A 13,341-nucleotide genomic window follows, 5' to 3' on the forward strand; every position below is an offset into this window, starting at 1 on the left:
TTAGTGTTTAAGTGCATTACTATAGAAAAAATAGAAAAGATGCGGTAGGCCAGGAGATAAAACTTTCAATCTCTAGTAGTTCCACCCTTCAGAGGTAACACTATTAGGATTTGGCATATTTTGTGTTTAAATGTATAATTTGTTGATTTTCATCATGTATTTATGGATTACCTACTTTGGACACTGGGGATACAGTGCTGCATAAAACATTGTCCTTGTCCTCATGGAAGCTATAATTTGATGATGAGAGATATTAAGTAAACAATTATATAATACTTTTAGGGGCACCTGGGTGACTCAGTCAGTTAAGCATCCAACTTTGGCTCAGGTCATGATCTTGCAATCCATGAGTTCGAGGCCAGCGTTGGGCTCTGCTAACAGCTCAGAGCCTGGGGCCTGCTTCGGATTCTGTGTGTGCCTCTCTCTGTCCCTTACTCTCTCATGCTCTGTCTCTCTCTCTCAAAAGTAAATAAACATTAAAAATATTTTTAATGATTTTATATATATAATAAATACATAAATGCATAATATATAAATATATAATTGTATAATATGATTGAGATCCCTCCTCCCATTGCTACTACCCTACTCTAGGCTGTCTTGTTAACTTGCCTGGGGCCTGGGTTACTAGACAATCTCCCTTTATTCTGACCTCTCTCCAGTTTTTTTACAAAGTGATTTTTACAAAACACATTTGATCATGCTACCTCCCTGCTCTTCAGTGGGTTTTTATACTTTTAGAATAAAGGGCTGAATCCTTCATATGGCCTCTGAACCCCTACATGGGTTGTCTTTCCCCTTTCTCTCTCCTTCTCTAGATTGATCTTACACCATTTCTCCTTGCTTTTCGTGCTCTAGCACCAGCGGCACCATTTCAGTACTGGTTAAGAATATGCTTTTTTCTAGCACAGGCCCATGTACATACTGTTCTCATAGTCTGGAATTTCTGTGCCACCCATTCATTTCATCTAGTCAGTGTCTACTCATTTATTAGCTCAAGTGTTACTTTCTCAAGGAGCTTTTCCTCACCAGTCCTCCATCTAACTCACGTTCCTTAGTGATGTATTTTTATAGAAGTCTATTTCTTTTTTTCAGAATGCCAATTCAAACTGGAAGTTTGAATATTCGGGGTCTGTCTCCCTCACTTGACTGCAAGGTCTATGAGAGCAGGAACCGTGTCTGTTTTTAAAATCGCCAATGCCTGGCTCAATAAGTACTTACTAAAAGAATGAATGAATATATGTGCTATATATAATTCTATTCTACCTAATAAACTTATGGATATAGAGGAGCATATCTATTTGGTCATATCTAAGACACTGTTGATTGAAATATACACATTTTTCTGTACCTCTAAAAAAGAATGCTGCCAATTAAACCATGATAATTATCAGTTGTAAGATATATCTTGATTTCAGAGATGTTAGTGTAAAAAAATATGCCCCTTAGAATCAGTGAAATGTAATAATTTTTTTAAAAAGTGAGATTATTTCATTTGTAATCTGCTTTTTCTACTTACATTGTGAAATATCTTTATAGGTCAATAACTATACTTCTTTGTTCGTTTTAAATGTCTGTGTAGTATTTTATTGCATAGATTTTATCCTGGATTTAAAAAAAAATTTTCATCCTTTTTGTATGCAAAAGAAGTTCACATTTAAAATGTCTTTGGGGCACCTGAGTGGCTCAGTCAGTTAAGCGTCTGACTTCAGCTCAGGTCATGATCTCACGGTCCATGAGTTCAAGCCCAGTGTCAGGCTCTGTGCTGATGGCTCAGAGCCTGGAGCCTGCTTCAGATTCTGTGTCTCCGTCTCTCTTTGCCCCTCCCCTGCTCGCACTCTGTCTCTCAAGAATAAATAAACATTGGGGCGCCTGGGTGGCGCAGTCGGTTGAGCGTCCGACTTCAGCTCAGGTCACAATCTCACGGTCCGTGAGTTCGAGCCCCGCGTCGGGCTCTGGGCTGATGGCTCGGGGCCTGGAGCCTGCTTCTGATTCTGTGTCTCCTTCTCTCTCTGCCCCTCCCCCCTTCATGCTCTGTCTCTCTCTGTCTCAAAAATAAATAAAAACGTTAAAAAAAAAATTAAAAAAAAAAGAATAAATAAACATTAAAAATTTTTTTTAAATGTTCTTATCTACATTAAAAAGTTTTTTTTCCTGTTTTGCTAATGCTGTATTAGCTTCCCATTACATAGTTCCCACAGATTTAAGAGTAGTATCCTGCTGTTTTCTGATAGGTAGGCCAGATTTGGCATATAGGCCATAGTTTGCTGACCTGTGCTTTACACTGTTAAAAAATTGGCGAGGATCTCCAAGAGCTCTGTGTAGTTTATATCTACTAGTATATAGTACAGTAGAAATTAAACTGAAGATTTTTAGAAGGAGTGGTGGGAAGTAAGATTTATTTCCTTGCTTACATGTTTCTAATTTCATCTTAAGTATAGCCATTCAAATATGGAAGAGGTGGTAAAAAAAAAAATTGCCTGTTGTAACACTCTCAGTAGTGAAGAGAAAAGCAAATCATCTCTTCTATTGCTTTCTTGAGTCATGACAATTGTGCAAGCAAACAAATATGAACAATAAAACTGGGAAATTTTAAAAACATAAGTATATACAAGCACGTTTCATTAACCATTGGAGCAATGACACATCCTTCTAGAAATTTCTATACCCGTAAGAAGGGAATGAAAGGCAGATAACTTCTTAGTATTATTTTAAAAATAGTTTTTGCTTCATGGACTCCCTGAAAGGATCTTAGGGACCCTCAGGGGTCTCCAGACAAGACTTTGAGAACTGCCAGCCTTGTTCATAGTAGGTGTTCAGTAAATGTTGATTGAGTGACCACAGTGCCTGCCCTCTAGTGATGTAGGGATAGAGAAGCTAAATGAAGTATCTAAGTTTATGGTGTGAGAGAGAAGTTCTATGGCAGTTTAGAATAGGGACAATTGACAGGAGCTAGAGTAGCCAAGAAAGACATTTATAAAAATGTTTTCCAAATCTTTTAAATTTGATAATGTATCAACAAAGAAAACAAAAAAAACTCCTGGTGGGTGATCCATTGAATAGTTTGTTGAAAATTATTCTCTTCTGTCCTAGAAATCTCCTGATGTTTTCTGAACTTTGTATCAGAAGTCAACAAGAAAGCAAAAATGGTGGGGCACCTGGGTGGCTCAGTTAAGCATCTGACTCTTGGTTTTGGCTCAGGTCATGATCTCACAGTTTTGTGGGTTCGAGCCCCGCGTCAGGCTCTGCGCTGGCAGCACAGAGCCTGCTTGGGATTCTCTCTCCCTCAGTCTCTGCCCCTCCCCCACTCGTGCTGTCTCTCTCAAAATAAATAAGTAAACTTAAAAAAAAAAAGCAAAAATGGTTACAAACAAAATTTTCAAAATGGAATTTTCCTGGTAAGTGACATATAGTAACGTGGCAATAACTGAATAAATATTTGGGAATTAACCTGTGAGTGGGTTAGCATATTTATGTATTTACAGATGAATTTCATTTGTATTGACTTGGCTAGAGCAGTAATGTCTTTGTGTAAAAGTTTTTAATATTTCCTCTTTCCACTCTAAATCAATGTTTTAATGATTTTGATGTTTCAGATTCGTTACATTTCACAAACACAAGGCCTGCCCGCTGAATATCTTCTCAGTGCTGGGACAAAAACAACCAGGTTTTTCAACAGAGATCCAAATTTGGGGTATCCGCTGTGGAGGCTGAAGGTCTGTCTCCTCTACTATACTACTCATTCCTGTACTCCTTACCCCCAACTTTTTAGTTATTAAATTCTTGAGGTGGAGGAGGGAAATGGGGTGGTGGTGGTCGTGATGGGAATGTATGTTTACAGGAGGAAGTACTTGGAAAAAATTATTTCACTGTACACATTTGATCCGATCCTTAGTTAAAAAATAAACTGAACGCCTGCTCACTTGTCTAAGGTTATTTTGCAAATGTGAACCAGCAGCTGAGAAGGGAGTATAGAGAATAGTGCTTCCTATTGAGTCACAGGAAGAACTAGAGTAACCTAGCAATGACTGTTTTTTAGAGAATTCTCAATGGATGTGAGAAAACATAATTTTCTAACTCCCCACATTAAGGCCTTACATATTTTCTTGATCCAAATACCTGTTTTTTACTTCTGACCCTATTCCTTTAACTTGAGAGATCTCTTGAGTAATTTGTGTAACCCTGTGAGTCTCCCTCTGAGTCTGTTAAATAGTTAGCATTTGAAATAATTTCATTTGAATGTAGCTTTAAGGGAAAAATGATAATGTGGCTTCTTCTATGACACCCCTCAGGAGCGGTGCTACATCATTGTTTCCACATTTAATTTAGCACTGTTGAAGGGGTAGTCAGGTATCCAGGGGCCATCTGTCCACAAGAAGATTTTCTGGTTGTAAATTACTTCCATGTTTGCCATCTCTGGTTGGCAGGGTGACGATAGATACTTGTCTCTTTGTATTCTGGTTTTAATTTAGAACAAAATGTGAGAGTAGTATATGGATGGAATTAAAAAAAATCTATTTTATAGACACCGGAAGAACATGAATTGGAGACTGGAATCAAATCAAAAGAAGCTCGAAAGTACATTTTTAATTGTTTAGATGACATGGCTCAGGTGAGTATAGAAAATTTCAGGAAGCCAGACATTTATGTATCTCTTTAATCAGAGACACACTTCTGTTGATTAATTACATTAAAGATAGATTCAATCTGTTATCTTCTAGTATGTTTTCATTTTTTAGAGAAAAAAGTTCATTAATATTCTGCCATGTATTAAAAGAACATTGAATTTTAACCAAGGACACTTTTAAAATTATTTCTCCTTTGCTTTTGCTTTAACTGGTCTTGTTGCCTGTCAGTATTTTGAAATACTGTTTCTGAAGGTTTCTTTCCTATTTTCTCTGTTAAATACATACTTACATAAGAGCTAACATTTGTTGAGTGCTTATTATGTTCCAAATTCTGTTTAAACAGTTTATACTTACTGTGTTATTTAATTTTTTCAACAATAGAAACTTATATATTTAAGTAATAATAATCGCTTTTGTTAACTTGTCCAAATTTTGAATGAAAAGACTTCATTCAGCTTTATTCTACCAACAAACTCAAATGCTACCAAATTGAAGATTTTAATTAGACTGCATAAGAAGAGCTTCCACTTGTGAAAATGATTATACTATAATAAAAAGGATTTCCTCAGGTTTTTCTCCTAGATCTGTATGTGTCTATCTAATCTGTCATGCAGATGTTTAGTGTCAGCATTCAAGATTAAGTGATGAAGTATAATGTTTCTAAATTTTCCTTCGAAGGTGAATATGTCCACAGACCTAGAGGGAACAGACATGTTGGCAGAGAAGGCGGATCGAAGAGAATACATTGATCTGCTAAAAAAAATGCTAACAATTGATGCAGATAAGAGGATTACTCCTCTGAAAACTCTTAACCATCAGTTTGTGACAATGACTCACCTTCTGGATTTTCCACATAGCAATCAGTGAGTATGGTCTGGGGTACTTGCTATGATGTGGTTCTGTGTTGAGTTACCATCTTACAGCTTAAATGGAGTGGTCACATGTGAGTGGTACTCCTGGTACTTGCATGTTTGGCTCACTGATGCTTTCCTTTCTCATTGAGAAATCATGAGATTAAAAATAAGATGTATAATTTTTTTCTCTTTATGGTTATAAAAACTCTTGATTCATTTTATCTAAATATACTTGGGTAAAAATGTTGATCCACATTCATCTTGAGTTGTTTGTTATCTGTTTAAATCTCAGCATTCATTTTACTGAATCTTTAATCTCTTTTTCAGTGTTAAGTCTTGTTTTCAGAACATGGAGATCTGCAAGCGGAGGGTTCACATGTATGATACAGTGAGTCAGATCAAGAGTCCCTTCACTACACACGTTGCCCCAAATACAAGCACAAATCTAACCATGAGCTTCAGCAACCAGCTTAACACAGTGCACAATCAGGTACTTAATAAATGATTTTGGAAACTCAAACCTAAGAAGGGTAGAAACTAGTAACAGTACAGGTTGAGATAAACCAATCTTTGCTTTGGTGATCTTGTTGCTTCTTACGAATTTCTACTTGGCAAAAGTGATGGAAGACAGGGTAGACTGATAATACCTACCAGTCATGCGTTGCCAAAAATTAGATACACAGGCCTAATCCAGGCCCTCATAGTCTCAGGTTGTCCCATAAATGGACCCTAGCTATTGTACTACTTACTGCTGTTAGTTGTACTGACTTTAGCCAGATGACACTCTTTCTGTTGGAAAGGTTTTATATGTCTCGTTACATGTATTGAAGGGTGTTTCCAATAATTTTTTGATGCTGTACATCAGATCCTCAGAACTTACTCATTTTGTAATTGCAAGTTTTGTACCCTTTGACCTTTCACCCATTTTCTCTCCCATCTGCTACCCTGTTCCTAGCAATCACCAATCTACTCACTGTTTCTAGGAGTCCAGTTTGGTGTTTCCAATAATTAACTTTAAGAGTGGTTTTGCATTCGTTTGCCAAACGGTGATACTTACATTTGTTTGTTATTGAAGGCGTAAGCTTCCTAATTTCTTAGCTAGATCTACTTTTAAAATGAGATTTGGTGGTATCTCACATCCAGCAACTTTTTGCACAGAAAGAAGAGATAAGGGTTTATACAACCTCAGTTGGTACAGGACCATTTTTTTAATCTTTGTTTTCTTCTTCAACCTTACAATATGCCTTAAATTTAGAGATTGGGAAATTTTCTTGAGCAGAGAGTTGTTTCAAAGACAGTTAATATTACATTTAAAACTTTGTTTTAAGTTTTTCTGGGCAGATTCTGCACGTGTAAAAATATTGTTATTTCCATTTTATACCAGTATACAACTGTAATCCTTTTGTTTTCAGGCCAGTGTTCTAGCTTCCAGTTCTACTGCAGCAGCTGCTACTCTTTCTCTGGCTAACTCGGATGTCTCACTGCTAAACTACCAGTCGGCTTTGTACCCATCATCTGCAGCGCCAGTTCCTGGAGTTGCCCAGCAGGGTGTTTCCTTGCAGCCTGGAACCACCCAAATTTGCACTCAGACAGATCCGTTCCAACAAACATTTATAGTATGTCCACCTGCTTTTCAAAGTAAGTGGGGGAAACTGTTATATCAAACCCACAGATCTTGCTGTAGACAGTTCCTTATTGGGTATCTAGTTGTTTAGTTTTGATTTCTGACAGGTTTAAACTCTGACTGTGAAGATAACTGAAATTAACAAAGTGTATTTACCCTTTTTACATTGATTATTTATCTGACTTTGGTACTGTCTGACACATTATGGGAGTTCAGTTAACATTTTCTTATTTGAACTGCCCTGATATCAATTTCTTGCCCATTGAGACCTTCTACCAATGTCCTATATCTTGTATAAGCATGTATCTCTCAATATGCAGGAAATATTAAGCGTGAAGAAATTTGTTGTAAACAGAAGTTCTGTTGAATCTTGTTTCCTATATCATTCCATTATTAAATAAAATTAGTCTTCCAAGTAAAATATAATTTTATTCTAAAATGTAAAAATTATGTTTAAGAATGCAGAAACCTTGTGAGTTACATTCAGAAATAAAGACCATTATTTACTGAACTGAAAAATTCTACAAGTTGAAGTACTTGTGTGGGGAATGCATTAAGATTATCTGCTTCAGCTTATGAATCATACTGTTCCTGCAAACTCCTACCAACAGAGGAACAGAATAGCTGAAGAGGGAGGCTCTGACCCCATGTGTTGCAATAAGATTTAAATTTTCACATTCCTATCCTTCCTCATTTTTTTCATTGTTCTGTAATTCAGTCTGTCCAGTTCCTTTTTTCCTGAAATATGGGAAATGTGTTTATTGATCTGCCGAACCATTTAAAAGGGCACATTATTTTAGGGATATTTTCTGACGACACACTTGATTTTCCCAACAGAAAGTCAGAAAGTCAGGTTTATACCCTGTGGAAATAAACCAGGATTCAGGCTTCTTATAGCACTTTACATAAAAGCATTTTTATCTTTTTACTTCAGTTCCTTATTGACTGTGACTCTCTTGTTTGGTTTCTGACAGAGTCGGAGCAAGCAGAAGGAAAAGAGGGGATAGGGGAGACTGAGAGATTACCGGGAGGACAGGAGAGCGATAGCGATGTAAACCAGGGAGAAACCACAGGGAGAGCGGAGGAGCAGATTCAAAACCCGTAAATGCAAATTTAGCCTAACTTACCAAATTATTTTCTGTGTATGCTGCATAGTAGTAAATTCTATACTTTGGGTTGTCATATGTTGAGTGATTCTTCTACTGAATTTAGCAAACTAGCCACATTCCTCCCCCTCATCTTTTCCAAAGTGAATCTCATGGGAACAGTTTTCAGATGTGGGACTTTGAAGTTTTCTGCTGCTTCTCAGATGATATTTATGACATGAGGCAGAACTTCTTAGTTCCTTTAACAAAATGAAATATAAACTGGGTATGGAGGGGAGAAGTGGTATAACTACTTTTGATGTAATTAGGTAAGTATAAGCTTTGGAAATTTTTTTCTCCTTAGGAAGTCTAAATAATCTGAGGAGCTAGGTAGAGCAAATTGTAAAACTTCCAAATCAAAGGGTTTTTAAATTAAGGTAATGAGGATGATGATAGTTGATACATACTACTACATGCCACATAATGTTCTGACTGCTTCTACATGTATTTAATTCACCCTCACAAACAACCCTAGGAAGTGACCCGGTGTCATTATGTCCGATTATACATGAGCAAATTGAGCATGATTCTCTCATCTGCCTAAAGACTTAATAACTAGTTAGTGGTGGAATTGCAATTTGAACCCAGGCGGTGGGGTTATGCACCTGGGGTTTGAACCCAGGTGGTGGGGTAGCTTACGCATTTTGAAGTATTCTGTACCACCTCTCAGTATTTAAACTCTGCTGTTAAGAGTTGTCAGTTGATTTGCACCCACAGCCGTATGCTGGATTCTGCCCCGCAGTCCTGTATTCCAGGTTGCCTCCTTTTCTTTTACCATCTGCTCTGTTATAAGATGCTATACTTAGAGAAAAATAGACCCTCATCAATTAGACAGTTTTATTCTTCCTCCCATACTTTCCATGGATTTTTATTTAACAAGTTGTATTCATCAAAAACAAAACAAATCAAAACTTTAATCATTTCTTAGTTCAGGGTTCAGGGAGAACCTTCCAAAGGTGTTACTTTTAGTAATTGGTTGTTTCCACTTGTAGTTTCCTGAAGAAGCTAGTTTTAAACTAGCTTAACTGCTGTGGTTTAGCCTAAATTACAATAGCAATCTGTTACTTATTTAGTTACATTTGTAGGTCAGTACTATAAATATTACTTTCTGTACTATTCTGATTGCCCAAAATAGATCTACGTTTTGCTCAGTGGTAACTATCATTCTGTAATTTTGTCCCCTTTACTTCATTATTCTGGGACTCCTAGGTGAACTTCTATCATGAACATTTCTTCCTAAATTTTACCTCCTTTGTTCCTGCCCAGTTGTAGGAGGTCTATGACAATAATGTTGTCTTGTAGTGTTGTGGGAATTTAGACAAGAATTTTGATGTTGCTTAGCTTTCCTATTAGATAGCATAGCCTTAAGAAGAATGGCTGGCAGATTTTTTTATGTGGATATCTGGATTTGTTACCTTTTATTTTTATGTAAGAAGCACTTTTAAAAAAAAGTTATTTAAAAAAAAGTTATTGTTAAGAGTGTTTTAATTCTGATTTGACTTGTCTCTCTTACTTTGTGTATTCCTGGATTGTGTTTTCCAGAATGAGATCTTCTAAAATACTTGTAAGTCACTGAAATAGAAAATTAGAAGGCTTGCTGAAAACCTACAGTGTTAGAGTTTAGGAGTTATGCTTATTTGGCATCTCCATAACAATGTTGAGAGAAATTAGCGATGGGTTAAAAAATGTCACTGAAGAAGATCTCTAATTAAAATAACATGTTTGTGTCCCCACTTAACAAAAATGCAAGAATTAGTGAATTAGAGAAACTTCCATTAGTGGGTAATAGAAACTTAAATTCTCCACATTGAGGGTTTTGGTAGGGCAGGTTTAAAAAGCTTTTTTTTTTTAATTTGTATTTATTTTTGAAGGAGAGAGAGACAGAGCATGAGCTGGGAAGAACAGAGAGGGAGACACGGATTCCGAAGCAGGCTCCAGGCTCTGAGCTGTCAGCACAGAGCCCGACACTGCATGGGGCTGGAACTCACAAACTGTGAGATCATAACCAGAGCTGGAGTCAGACACTTAACCGACTGAGCCACCCAGGCAGTATAGGGCAGGTTTAAAAGGAAGTTGAAGTGTCTCTTCTCAACGCTTGACAAGAAGAAGAAATATCTTTGCTTCTGAATGAGAAATTCTGATTTGTAGAAAGGATTTATTCAGCATTTGTGCTCAGAGCATAATGAATAAAAAGATAGATACGGTCACTGTTTTAAAGGCAGCAAAAAGTTCCTAATTTTCTTACCTCTCCATAGTTAGTTGCAGAAGAGCCTTACTAAAAAGCTGTCAATAGCAAAAGTAGATTTCTAAAATAAGTAGAAAAAAGTGTTTCTGTAAACCAAAATGACTCCTTTTTAATATTTTTTATCCTGGGTTATAATTTCTTCAGTCCACATACCAGTTAAAGATAAAATGTGTAAGTAACTTGTTAACTGGGTTATATTTTCTGAGGAGTAAGGTAAAACATCTTCAAAGGGTAACTCATAACTCAGGTGATAAATTTTTGAGCTTTTCGTATTTTTTCTTAACTAAGAGTCATAATTAAGCAAAAGTTAAAATTATATTCAAGTCGTTGCTTTTAATAAATTACATTTAAAAAACCCAAGTTTTTTCCCTCCCCCAATGAATTAAAAGGTGAATGCAACTTAAGTATAGGTTTTTTGTTTGGTTTTGCCTATGCTATTAATGGGAATAGGATGAGTATTATAAGTGTTGTAAGGTAAAAAATAATTTTAGAGTTCCCTTAAACCATCCGTTCTTGTATCAAACATTTTCCCATTAATTTAACCTGAAGGGAGCCAAACCAGTCTCCCTTTTCTTAACTCCCTAGACTTCTATGAAACTCCTTTGTCTTCAGTGTGTACAGCTAACCTGGGTGATGGATTCTTTGAACAGAAAAGCTAAAAACAAACAAACAAAAGCCCCTAAACAAACAACACCGCAGACCCAGCAAAGCAGTTTAACCGTGGTGGTGTTTTCTACAGCTGGACTACAAGCAACAACAAAGCATTCTGGGTTCCCTGTGAGGATGGATAACGCGGTGCCGATTGTACCCCAGGCGCCAGCTGCTCAGCCACTACAGATACAGTCGGGAGTTCTTACGCAGGTAAAAGCCGTAGCAGCTTGGATACTCGATGTTGCTGAAGCACTACTGAGAATCAGATATTTTGTCCTGGAAGATGGTATTTGCTTTGACTGTAAGATCTTTCTTGGTCATGATTCAGTGGACTTCAAGTGAAACCTCTATAATAGAATGATGACTCATACCTAACACTATTGTAGCTCTGCTGGTGTCTTCCTTAGATTTATGTGGATAAATACCCAGACCTTGAGAAATCATGTTCTGAGTGAATTGCCTCAGATTCTGTGGGATGAAGTTAATTTTTTGTACATACATAGCAACATCTCGATTCTAAATACGAAGCGTTCCCCTTTGGTTCCCTTTAGTGTCCCCTTCGCTCACTCTTTCAGAATTACATCATGGCGGAGAGGCTGGATCATATCAGGATGCCTCTTCGAGTATTACAATTCCTTCATTCTGTGTGTTTAACTAGGCTGTAGAAAGCCTTATTAACACTTTCTATGTGCCATGGAACATGCAACTAAGACGGGCAAGAGAATCACGAAATATTCATACAAGCAACAGATACCACATTTTCAATTTTCTATGTGTAAATGTTTGTGGCCCATGACACACAGGAAATCTGGAGGTCCAAAACCCTTATTTTGTGAGGAGGAAGAAGGGGAATTCTTAATACGTGCCTTTGTTGACGGAGTTTTAACTGATCCTCTGAATCTGGCCCAAGAAGGATTCCCATACTTTATTGCTTTAGGCCACTGACATTTGACCCAGTGGGCTGACGCTGTGCAGAGCTGAAGGGGAAGGCTGTGTTTGTACGTGCATTTTAGGTGATACGAAATTCCTACTTGTTGGTAATATCTTGGGGGGAGTGAGAAACCCTTCTGAATCCAGATGACCTGCCTCCGTGTTTGTTTCACTCACCTGCCTAATCTACGTTTCAGGGAAGCTGTACACCACTAATGGTAGCAACTCTTCACCCTCAAGTAGCCACCATCACACCGCAGTACGCGGTGCCCTTTACTCTGAGCTGCGCAGCCGGCCGGCCGGCGCTGGTTGAACAGACTGCCGCTGTACTGGTAATTCCCCTCACTTGATTGTGTTACTAACGGAGTTTCTTTGGTTTCTTTCTTTCTTTCTTTTCTTTTCTTTTCTTTTTTTTTTCCTGTTTGTTTTTGTTCTGTTTTCTTCTGGTTTTTCTCATTTTTCAAACAAAAATTTTTTTAACTTAGTCTTTGCAGAGGGCATGGAAGCATGTGCCATCTTGTGGCTGTGTTCTTGCTACATCTTTAATGTCTCATTGTTTTCCTCCCCAACATTTCCTGAAGCACTGTTTGACTCTGATACTCAGTGTGGCTCTGTAAGGAGCCAGGTCCCTTTATTCTTCTTTGCCAGCCTAGTGTGATAAAAGCTCTTGGTGTAGCCTCAGAAGAGCTTCAAGACTTATCTGTTTTCTGCCCTTTTACCCTCTGATCCCTGAGAATGAAGGAAATGGCTTTTAGTTTGGCTCGGCTACAGGTATCCGGATGGCCAAAATTTGAACTCCTTGGCAAGTTAGCTTCCTTCTTTATTTGCTATTTTAAGCTTCTAAAACTTTTGTGCACGTAGAAATGTTTAAGATGCTCTTAATGTATTGCTTTACCAGTTGATGTTAACTTTCCTAATACGAACATATGAAGATAACTCTTTTTGCCACTCGTGATCCGTGTGGCAGCTTATATTTTCCATGTAAAGATATCCCCTTTAGAATCTTTTTAGATATTTCATTTGTTGGTTGAGATTAAAGGTGAGCTCATTTTTAGGAGTTTATGGAGAAATTAATTACCTTACAAATAGGTCTTTATACAAAGGCAAAAATATGGCTGAAAAACTTTATGCAAATACAAGACCTTTGTTACTAAAAGTCCTGGGGAAAAGCTATTTAATACAGCAGCAAATGTAGTAGTATGGGGCTTAGAGATAGGAAAAACAAGTAGGACTTTGAGGTGTATTTCAGGATTTGTAACCTTTA

At 37.3% G+C, this 13,341-nt stretch overlaps 1 protein-coding gene across 8 annotated transcripts in view; it reads left to right on the forward strand.

Annotated features, from left to right (window-relative positions):
• Positions 1–13,341, forward strand: part of HIPK1 (homeodomain interacting protein kinase 1) — a 52,325-nt gene that overhangs the window by 26,277 nt on the left and 12,707 nt on the right. For 7 of the 8 annotated variants that reach the window (XR_005788888.1, XR_005788889.1, XM_040471366.1 and 4 more), the window contains exons 4-10: positions 3,597–3,716; positions 4,526–4,612; positions 5,307–5,491; positions 5,810–5,972; positions 6,895–7,120; positions 11,236–11,357; positions 12,275–12,409. Coding sequence is in view for 6 of the 8 variants with exons in the window: in XM_040471366.1 (XP_040327300.1) it covers positions 3,597–3,716; positions 4,526–4,612; positions 5,307–5,491; positions 5,810–5,972; positions 6,895–7,120; positions 11,236–11,357; positions 12,275–12,409 (1,038 nt within the window). In the remaining 2 variants the exon portion in view is untranslated. The remainder of the gene's footprint in view (positions 1–3,596; positions 3,717–4,525; positions 4,613–5,306; positions 5,492–5,809; positions 5,973–6,894; positions 7,121–11,235; positions 11,358–12,274; positions 12,410–13,341) is intronic. The other variant, XM_040471364.1, reaches the window with a different exon arrangement.

The sequence above is a fragment of the Herpailurus yagouaroundi genome, unplaced genomic scaffold, assembly GCF_014898765.1.
Source record: "Herpailurus yagouaroundi ecotype Mexico unplaced genomic scaffold, PumYag 77, whole genome shotgun sequence".
NCBI classification, from domain to species: domain Eukaryota; kingdom Metazoa; phylum Chordata; class Mammalia; order Carnivora; family Felidae; genus Herpailurus; species Herpailurus yagouaroundi.